Here is a 10,371-nt window from a genome sequence, read left to right as displayed (position 1 = left end):
AGTACGCAGCCACGAAAAGGCAGGAAGCACAGACAGCTACATCATGCGCGAGCCTGGAAAACGTGACGCTCGACGCAGGAGACCAGTCGCTAAAGGCCACCTACTGAATGGTTCCATTCCTATGAAGTACCCACGGTTGGCGAATGCATGGAGACCGCCTGTAGATCAGCGGTGACCAGGGACTGGGGTGACAGGGAATGAGGAGTCGCCTGGTGATGGGATTTCCTTTCCTGGGGATGAAATGTTCTAAAGTTGGTTGTGGGGATGGTTGTGCAACTCTGGGTGGACCAAAAACCATTGAGTTTTGCACTTTCCATGGGGGAGTTGTCGTATCTGCATATCGTGATAAAGTGGTTTATAAAAAGCAGATTGAGAGCGGGAGGTAGGTGCCGATGAGGGGGTGCTGAAGGAGGTGGGGGCCCAGGAGGTTGGCTGCCTGGAGCCTAAAACCAAAGGTGCCGGTGAAAGGGACTTTTCAGCTGAGGAAGAGGAGGGGGGGTCTGGGAAAGGACATGGAGCAGGGTGAGCCGACCTCCCCCCTCTTCTTATCTGCTGGTCCTAATGTGTCAAGGAGGGAGGCCTTGGGCCTGAGCTCTGAGAGACCCTGCAGCTGTCCCCTGTTTGGTGACAGCCGTGGCTAAGGCCTGGCCTTGCCTACCCAGAGCAGTGGGACAGACGAGCCAGACCTAACAGTGATGACAGTCTCGTGACATTGTGGAGGCACTCGGTGCCACCAAAGTGCCATTTAAACATGGTTAAAATGGTAAATTTGATTAGACCCCATTTAAAAAAAAAAAATCAACCCATGGCCGTGTTTGCCTTCTGCCCTGAGAGCTCCATTTACAAGGCTTGAAGAGGCGAACCTTTCTTTGCCCTATACTGAAAAGGGATTTTCCCCCTCATTGGTCAGACGCGCCCCCCCCCCCCCCCATCCTGGGTAGAGTGCTAAGAACTTTATCAGAGGCTTCTGATTGGCTGGGTTTTTGCTCCCCTCCCCACCGGCCCCCGGGATGGGAGAGTTGATCCAAGCTGAACCCGCCCCTTTGGGAAAGAAAATCCCTTCCAGGGTGCTCTGTGCCATTGGAGAGAGGCTGATGGTGTGGGGCTCCCTTGGGCTGGTGGCGGTGCTGGTGCCCATGGGGCTCCTCGGTCTGATCCTGCTCTGGGTGCTGGTGGCCGTGACTTCGGGGAGTAAGTAAAGCTGGTGTGGTCCTGGCTCTGTCTGGGCGGGAGCTGGGACAGCAGCTCATCCACCTGGGACAGAATTTCTGCAGCTAGATGCCTGTTCACCTGCTTCTCTGCCTCGCTTGGTTTGGCCTTTCGTGGGGAAAAGCAGAGAGAGCTTATAGGTGGATCCCTCATTTCTTGCTCCTGTCTGCCACCGACCTCCTCTGAAACCTGAGACCAGATACGCAATCCTGAGCCATGACATGCTGACCTTGGGTGCTCGAGCCCGTGTGCGGGGATGCTTAGTTGCCTGCCGGGCTGTATGAGCTTGAAGATGCTAAGGAGCTCTCTGGTGCAGGGTAACTGGGTGAAATGAGCTTTTATCTGCTGTCTGTTTACTGCAGAAGGGGCTAGGACAGCACTTTTCAATAAAAATACAATGGGAGCCAATATGTAATTTGAAAGTTTCTAGCAGCCATGTTTAAAAAATGTTAAAAAGGTATGGGTGACATTAATTTTAAGAATATATTTTACTGGACCCAATAGAGCCAAAATCTCATTAGAACATGTAATCAATGTAAAAACTATCAGTGAGATGTATTTTCCGTTCTCTGAAATCCAGTGTGTGTTTTATACTGAGAGTGTATTTCAGTTTTTCTTTTTTAAGATTTTATTTTTAAGTCCTCTCCACACCCAACGTGGGGCTTGAACGTTCAACCCCCGAGATCAGGAGTCACGCGCTCTCCCAAGCGAGCCAGCCAGGCGCCCCCATGTTCCAGTTCAGATACTAAACTTTCATTGCAAATACTTGATGTGTATTTTGATTTCCTAAGATATAGAGTTGAAAAAGGAACTTTGTATTCTAAGTTGTTTTAGACGTACTTAAGTTTCCCAGTAGCTGACTTTAGTAACGGTTTTTAATTTAAAATTAATAACAAAAAATTAAACTAACAAATTACAAAATGAAGAGCTCCTCTGTAACCCCAGCCACATGTCAGATGCCCACTAGCTACCGTGGCTGGCATCTGTCTATTTTGCTGGATGGTGCAGGTCAGGTTATAGCTGTTTTTTAATTTTGCTTTGTTTTTTGGATTTTTTTTTTTTTTTTTTTTTTGCTGTCTTTTTAGCACTTAATTGCCCAGTGCATAGTAGGTATTCAGTAAATCTGTTCTGGATTAAATGAATGAACACAGACCAGAACTGACATCTGAGAAAGCTGAAATGAGACCCGGTTTCATTTCCAGGCTGTAGAGATAGCCTCAATTTCAGTCCATTTCAAATCTCTCCCTAGAAATGAGTAGAATCCGATGGGAAGATTTCTTACCTCCCAAGACTCCGTGTTTCCCCCCTCCTTTGTTGATCTCTTAAGTGAGATTGTTGAACTGTTTTGAAACCTTTTTCTTTTAATTTTATTTTTTTTTTAAGTGTTGGAGAGGTGGAAGGGAACAAGACTCATTTTGAGCACTGATGCACACACCTCATTTCTGGAGCTCACGGTGGATGGGGGCTCACGTGCTCGGCTGCTTTGTGGCATAGCTGGTGGGCAAAGCAGATGGAGAGGTTGTTGGACAAGCAAACGGAGAATGCTGGATCTGTGCACGACTGGGCGTTTAACGATTATGAGTAAATTAACGATTATATGTAAACAGGTTTAATTTGGTGCCCAGAGTACATGTTGTCAAAGAGTTGGAGGAAAATTGGGAGGTAAATCCACTGAGTTAAATGTCTTTGAAATGCAGTTTTACCCATCGATACTCGAATGCATTTTGTTAGGTGACCCACAACATTTGGGAGTTGGGGATATCCTACCATGTTCTTGTGTTGCCAAGGGTCTATGCAAAATGGTCTAAAATGCACTTGACCCTGTCTGGAGAAGTGCTTTGTCTTTCAAGGGATTAAGCAGGCTGGCATGGTGGGGTGGTTTTGAGGATAGAAATGGTATGATTGAAAAGCCATTGTATGAAAATGGCGGCAGCTGGATACCTGGCTACGGCTGCCCCAGGAGGGCTGATGGTGGCCGATGGTGGCTGGAAAGATCCAGGCAAATGGCTGGAAGGAAGGACAAAGAGGGTTGACAGATGGTGGAAGTGGGGAGGCCCCAGGCTGGGGAGGAGGGCTGGGGGATTCCCTGCAGAGGGAGCTCAGTGTCCTGAGGTAGGGGCTCAGCAGGTCGGGAGCCCATGCTGTTCATGCTGTGGTTGTCTTCTGCAGCTGAGAAGGCGGTGGGGCCAGGGATGAGGTGTCCCGAGACTCACCAGGGAGCAGCACTAGACCCCACCATTCACTGCTGCAGCCCCTTGGTCTGGCTTGTTGGTTCACAGTGGTCAGGGCGGGCCCGCTGGGGTGGAACGGCAGGAGCCTGGGGTGTGGAAAGCAGGAGGAAGAGTGTTTGGGCAGGAAGCAACAGTGTGTGCAGAGGCCTTGATCTGGAGAAGAGCCAGTATGGCTGGAGGGTGAAGGTGGGGTGAGATGTGGCCAGAGGGCAAAGCGAGGCCAGCTCTCAGGGTAAGGACGTCCTTATGAGTGCATGTGGCTTGGGGGTGGTGGGCAGGAGACCCAGGAGCTGTTAAACCAGGAGTGATGTGATCAGGTTTTTAGGTTTTTTAGATGACTTTAGCTGTGGACGAGGAATTGTGGACATGGGGAAGAGTTAGGAGGCTACTGCCATCATTTAGGCATGAGAAGATGTGGCTTTGCCTAGAGTGATGGCCAGGGAGATGAGACACAAGGAGGGAGGGAGGGAGGGAGGAGAGGAGGGAGGCAGGGATGAAGAGATGGAGAGAGAGAGGGAGAGAGAAATGGAGGGAGGGGGAGGGGAAGGAAAGATGGAGAGATGGAGGGAGGAAGGGGAGGGGAGGGAAAGAGATGGAGGGAGGGAGGGGAGGATGGAGGGAGGGAGGAAGGGATGGATGTAGAGGGAGGAGGGAGGAGGGAGGGAGGGAGCAATACGGTAAAGGAGTGGAAGCACAGATGACTCCCAGTCACCAGCCTAAGCCATCAGGACAGTGGTGCCACCTCGCAGGATGGGGAAGAGCAGGTTGGGTAAGGGGTGGGGAGGTCACTCCCAGCCCTACGGGAGAGAGGAGAGCGGGCGTTCTCTCTTTTCCCCTTGAGCCCTTAAACGTCCCATTCACGAGTAGGTCAGTGGCCCACGGGTTGGGGCCCTCCTCCTTCTGACCTTGCCCTCGTTCCATCTGATCTGTGATTTCAGCCGTTCCAGATTTGCTGGCGAGACCGCCCTGCGTGACCGCGTGCACAGGTGAGCGAGTCTCCCGGGAGACCGTATCACACCTCTGGTGACCAGGAGGCAGGATGGGGTGGGGTGGTTGTGGGAACGAAGCGGACCAGCTGCCAGGTGTGATTAGGGACAGACTCGGAGGGCATGTCCCTGTTTCCAGGAGAGGCCTGTTGGGCGGAGCCAGGCCGGTTCTGGAAAGGCCATCTGGTCATCAGCAGTTAGAGAAGCAAACAGCACGCCCGAGGTAAAGCCCGTGGGCTCTGGCCTCATGCCCTGTGGTCCCCAGGTGGAATAAACATCTGTTCCGGGTGATTCTGTTTGCACTTCGGGGTGGAGCAGACGAGAGAGCCGCAGGGCAAATTCTTTGGAGGGAGAGAAGCACCCTGGGAGTGAAAGGTGTGGCTGTGTTGGAGCACAGGAAAATGTCCATTCACTTGCAAGCCCAGTGAAGGGTGGGGTGTCATAGTTGGTTTTGCAACCCCGTCACCCAGCCTAAATAGAGAGTTGGAGAAGTACAAAGCTGTTTGATCCTGAATCAGCCCTTCCCGCCACCTCTGTGCCCCTGAGGCTGGTCTGCTTGACGGTTCTGCCCCCCGTAAGAGTTCAGGGCGACCCCCTCCTAGCACACACTACTGTCCTCAGGGCAGCAGGTGAGGAGTCAGACTTCCAAGGTTGGCATCCAGGCTGTGTGACCTTGGGTGAGTGAGTTAACCTCTCTGAGCCTCCGCTTCTACCTCTGTAACATGGGGAAAATAAGAGCACCCACCTCCACGCTGGTTAAGAGGAGTGAGTGGGTTCACGTGAGCGTAGATCAGTGGTTCTGAGCCGGGACGGTCGTACCCCTCAGGGATGTCTGGCAATGTCTACAGATGGTTTGGGTTATGGCAACCGGGTGTCCCATCAAGTGGGAAGAGGCCAAAGACGACATACAAAGCTCTCAGAAGGGGGCTCAGTACCTGAGAACAGTGGTTCATATTTACCAAGCACTAAACTAACTGTTAATATTTTAATTTTCCTCTTTACCTTCCCGGGAGTGTGCAGCCCTCCAGCCTTCCCCTCCACGGGGAGCGGGCAGCTCAGGACCCAGGTGGAGGGAGGGAGGTGGGAACAAGGATGTCCAAATAGTCTCTGTGGAGTTGGGTCCCCGAGGGTGATGGGCTGTCAAGGTGACACTGTGCCCTCTGCTCTCCAGGGTCAGCTGATCCCCACCTCCCTGTGGGCACCCGATACACCTATCACTTTTCCACCAACACCAGTACTGGCCTGCAGGGGGACCCCGCAGAGGGGAGTGGCCTTGGCCTCCAAGGCTTGGTCATTGTCGACGTGCTTGGCCCGTGCCAGATGGCCTTATGGGTGAGTGTCTTTGGGCAACCTAGAGGTCACAGTGATGCTGTGGAGGGCCAAGGGGAAGCCACAGACCCCTCAGCTTTCCAATAGAGAGGAGATTTCTGAGGAATCTCAAAGTCAATAAGTCAGGACTTGGGAGGTTACATGGGAACATGGCGCCATTTTGGTTGTAGGAGGTGCCCAGGGGGGGAATAACCGTGGTTAAAAAAAGAGTGAGGGTATTCCTTGGAGCAAGTAGAGCTATGGGTTGGGCACGAGCTGTGTCTTTGGTAGGAATGAGGGTCAAAGCTGGGGAACCTGCAGATCCCAGGAATGAACAAAGCCAAACCCAGTCAAGAGCCTTGTAGACAAATGGACACACTGGAGGGGATACCCAAGGCCTGGTTGGAGCCCCCAGGCCTGCCCTGGGCAACTTTATACTGGACACTGGGCCTTGCAGTGCCTGGGTCCACGGCTCGTGTTAAAGGCAAGTGGTAAGGTGGCGTGGTGGTATTGGCTCTGGGCTCTGTCGAGGCAGAATTATGAGCTAGACTTGGTGGTCCTAGGTTTTCTCTTATTAAGATTTTCCCCAGAGCTCCCTTGTGTTCTCGCAAGTGGAAGTGCCTGGCCATTCTTTCCTGTCTCCTTCCTAATGATTCTCTTGTTTTCTGAACAGACCCTCCCATCCTGCATAAATGGCCTCTTAGTTTCACTGGAGTCCTCTCTCATTCATGCTGGAGAAGCAGTTGAACTGGCTGGAGCACTTGCGGACAAGAGTTTTTAAAAAAAAACCTTTTTTTTTTTTTTAATGTTTCATGTAGATCACAGGATGGGGTCTTTCATGGGGTGGCTCTGAGCTGCCTCTGAATTCTTAAACCATCCAAAATGTCTGTTAAGCTCAGACCTGCCACTTTGTTGTCTGTCTGCTCACGTCCATCAAAATACCAGCAGCCGTATGGTTTTTTCCACAGGACCGGTTTTCACAAAGCAAATGGTGTGCTGCTGCTGACTCATTCGGTTGCTTTGTTTTTAGCATTAAAAAAAAGAAAAATTGATGGGAGCCTGGGTGGCTCAGTCAGTTGAGCATCCGACTCTTGATTTCAGCTCAGGTCACATTCTCAGGGTCGTGAGAAGGAGCCTTTGTCGGGCTCCACATTGGACGTGGGGGCTGCTTAAGATTCTCTCCTTCTGCCCCTCCCCCTGCTGCACTCTCTCAAAAATTTAAAACATATCCCCTGGGTGTCCCAGGAGAGGTCCCTGACTCATGGTGCTTTCTGCTTCAGCTCCAGGATTTCCAGGTGACATCTATCCTGGGGTCCAAGGTGGCAGTTCTGAGGGAGTCAGAGAATGTGAGGTAAGACACTAGGCCTTGCACCTTGTGGGACTGGACGTGTGAACCCCAGACGCTCTTCCCACAGCTGCCACGTGCTGGACGCTCCAAGTTAGATGGGAAGAGTGATACCCTCTTAGGTTTGGACTTGGAGGCACCCAGACCGGATCGTCGGTGGGGACTGCTGTAGGAGCCTTGGGTGACTCTCAGTAGCCTCCGCGGTCTTCCCTTACGTGGTGGACAGAACTCACTTCCTGTTTCCCTGCCTGTCACCCCCAGCGTGCCCAGATTTTGTGTTTGTCCAGCACCCTCTGGGCATTGTCCTTGAGTACGTTCTGGAAGACACTGGGTGTCTTCCGCTAAAGCCCACCCCTCTCTCCTCCCTGTCTCTGCTGAGATGGGGGTTTTCTTGGAGACCCGTGGCCTTTCCTGTCCCAAGCTAAGCCTCCCTTTTGTGACCTGACCAAGCCTGGAATTCTCTCTCCGGCTTGTTTCCCAGGACTCCCTGGCAGTGGCCTCCGTGGCCTCAAAGCTCAGTCCAGACTGAAGACAAGCCCATCTCTGTAGATTCCTCTTCCTTTTTTATTGCAAATTCATTTGTTAAAAAAATAAAGCCTTTGTGCTGGGGTGCAGGGATGGGGGATGCTGCCCGAGGGGCAGCTGGATCCCCTCTGAAAGGCGTGGGGTGGTCTCCTCCACAGGGGCATGCGGGCTATTGTCCTTGGGCTCCTCATCAGAAATGCTAAGTCAGAGGGCTGGGGGTTGTCAGCTCCTTGAGGCCCGACTGACATTTGCTATTCTGGAAGGGGCGGGCACCATTAGCATTTCTCTGGGGCCAGGCCTGAGACCCAGAGGGCTACTTCTAGAAGATCCCCAGATATTAGTTGGAGCTGGAGAGGTGGCAGTGACCTCCCAGGGAGGTACAAGTAGAGACACTTCCGTCCCTCAAAATTCTGCCCTGCTGGCTGGACGCTGGACTTGAGCTCTATTCTACCCCCACACACAACTGGGGACTTCACCACCCGTCACCCCACTGCACCCCCATCCCCTCGCCTGGCAGATGCAAGACACAGGCTCCTTCCTGCCAGGTGAGGGGTGGCCAGACGAGCACTGGGCTGAATTCTGGTCCCAGCTCCTCCCTGACTTGCTGTGTGATCCCCTTGAGTAGCCCCCCCCACCCCCCGCCCCAGGCCTCTTTTCCTCATCTGGACAGTGATGGAGTCTCAAGTCAATTCCCGGGGTGGGGGGAATTTGAGACCCATGACCCTAGAGCCAGCCTGCCTGGGTTCGAATCCGAGCTGCTGCCCCAAACAAGTCACATTCGGGTCCTGAGCCTCAGTTTCCTCCTCTGTAATGTGTGTGTGGGGGAAGGCTGGCTCCCTCCCCGGTGGGCTGGGGAAATGAGACTGTTTGGAATTCAGAACGCTCTTGGACGTGCAGTTTTCGAGTATTTGACGCCGGGCACACACTGGTATTTCTGGTGCAAGTGTTAGTAAGGCAGGGGGCAGCTTTGAGTCAAGAGTTGGCCACCCCTTGTGTTTGATTCAGAAGTTGCTGGAGAACCCAGCTCAAGAGGGAAGCAAGGCTGTTTGGAAAGATGTGGGGGTACCCTGGGGGGCTTCCTATGCAACTGACCTATAGCAGAAGGAGCAGGGATATGTGGCCCCCACAGTGAAGAGGTGTCCTGGAGCCTTTGAGGGGCTCCGCCTGACTCCCGCCCACCCGTTCCCAGCGCGGCCCTAGGCCGCCACCCGCTGCGCTTCGTCCTGCAGGCAGGGCGTGTGGCCCGCCTGTGTCCCCGCCGCGCGGAGCCTCGCTGGGCGCTGAACGTGAAGCGTGCGGTGCTGAGCCTCCTGCAGGGGCGTCCGGGCACCCGTGCCCCCCAGACCCTCGAAGAGGTGAGGCCAGGAGCCTGGAGGGGGTGGGGGCGGGGGAGGAGCCTGGGGCAGACAGGGAGCTGACGGTCCCGCTGGCCCAGGAGGACGTCCTGGGCAGGTGTCCCACCACATACGAGCCCCATGGTGCCCAGCTGCGCAAGACCAAGGACCTGGCCCGCTGCTCCCTGCGCAGAGTGCGCTCCTCCCTGCGCTCCCAGGCTCTCCCCGGGGAGCAGGTAAGTGCCCTCGGTCCTCCCATCCACTCCCCCAGTCCCGCCTTCCTTCCCTCCTCCTTCCTCAACTCACCGCCCTGCCCCATCTACAAGTCTACATGGTTAGTCCCCTCCTTTCCCTCTTCCTTTCTCCTTCCCTCCAAACTCCTCTGCTCCCTCTGCTGCCTGCCACTTCCTCTGCTCCCCTCCTGTCCCTGCTCCCTGCAGAGCACGTGTTTTGTAAATAGTACCTTTCTGGGGAAGGATAAGAGACGATCCTTGGTGCCCTTAACTACTGTTAGACAAAGTCTGATCCCTGGCATCCCTCGCAGCTGCCTCTCCTGTTTTGCATTTTCATCCTGCGGTTTTATGACTTGCCCTGGGGTTCCTGTTCCTGGGACTTTCTTGCTTCTCTTGTGTCCCGCCCCCCCCCCCCCATCAGCCTTTGCTTGGGCTGCTGGTACTACAACCCCGGGTGGGGGGGCTGAGGTCCCGTGTTGAAGCCCCTGGTGTGCCCCATCTCCCTCCAGCCCTCCAGGGTTCCCTCACAGCCTGGACCTCCCCTGAGCCCCTGCCTTTCCCGCCCCCGTGGTCCAGCAGGCTGGCCTGGCCTCCCGCCTGACCTGCGTCCAGAGTTTCCAGGCTGGCGTGCTGAGGGAGGCCTCCTGCATGGAGCTGGACACTGTGGGGCCCCTCTCTGAGAAGGCAAGTGCTGTGCAGATGCGGACCCTTTCCTCACTCACCCTGCTGCGTGCGATGTCCCTGGATCCGGCTGTCACAGGTGACCAAGGGTGGTTGTGAGGACCCTCAGAGGAGCCTTGAGACCTCCTTTGGTGGAGGGGCTCAAGCAGGCCTAGGCTCTGTTCCTCTGTCCCTGTCTGTCTTGAACCGTTTCTGAAAACGGCTATTGTCAGGAGAGTCAGTCTCTTTTTCTAGAAGTTTCTCCAGAAGTTTCTGCCGGCTCACACGGCTCATGCTTGGTCTTGACGTTCTCCCTGGGTTGTCTTCAGTGGAGATAGAATCTTCTGCTTCCCTGCTTTTGTGAGCGAATTCTGCCTTCCATCTGATGACCTGACCATTTTGGGGGGCAAGCTGACTCAGCTTTCCTGGTTTTCTGGAAAGTCTCTGCCAACACATAGCATTCCCTGGAGCTTGGCTCTCTTCCCCAATTTTGCATGGAAAGAAAGAAGCAAGGCATGCATCTGAGGGAAAAAGATAATT

At 54.0% G+C, this 10,371-nt stretch overlaps 1 protein-coding gene across 1 annotated transcript in view; it reads left to right on the top strand.

Moving 5' to 3' along the window:
- Positions 1-1,010: 1,010 nt before the first annotated feature.
- Positions 1,011-10,371, top strand: part of LOC113270878 (uncharacterized) — a 144,956-nt gene continuing 135,595 nt past the window's right edge. Inside the window, exons 1-6 of the mRNA XM_057315114.1 lie at positions 1,011-1,191; positions 5,598-5,758; positions 7,015-7,085; positions 8,794-8,959; positions 9,040-9,174; positions 9,751-9,931. Of these exons, the coding sequence (XP_057171097.1) occupies positions 1,011-1,191; positions 5,598-5,758; positions 7,015-7,085; positions 8,794-8,959; positions 9,040-9,174; positions 9,751-9,931 (895 nt within the window). The remainder of the gene's footprint in view (positions 1,192-5,597; positions 5,759-7,014; positions 7,086-8,793; positions 8,960-9,039; positions 9,175-9,750; positions 9,932-10,371) is intronic.

The sequence above is a fragment of the Ursus arctos genome, unplaced genomic scaffold, assembly GCF_023065955.2.
Source record: "Ursus arctos isolate Adak ecotype North America unplaced genomic scaffold, UrsArc2.0 scaffold_2, whole genome shotgun sequence".
In the NCBI taxonomy this organism is placed as follows: Eukaryota; Metazoa; Chordata; class Mammalia; order Carnivora; family Ursidae; genus Ursus; species Ursus arctos.
Note: the sequence above shows the minus strand (reverse complement) of the source record. Positions and strands in the feature narration are given on the sequence as shown.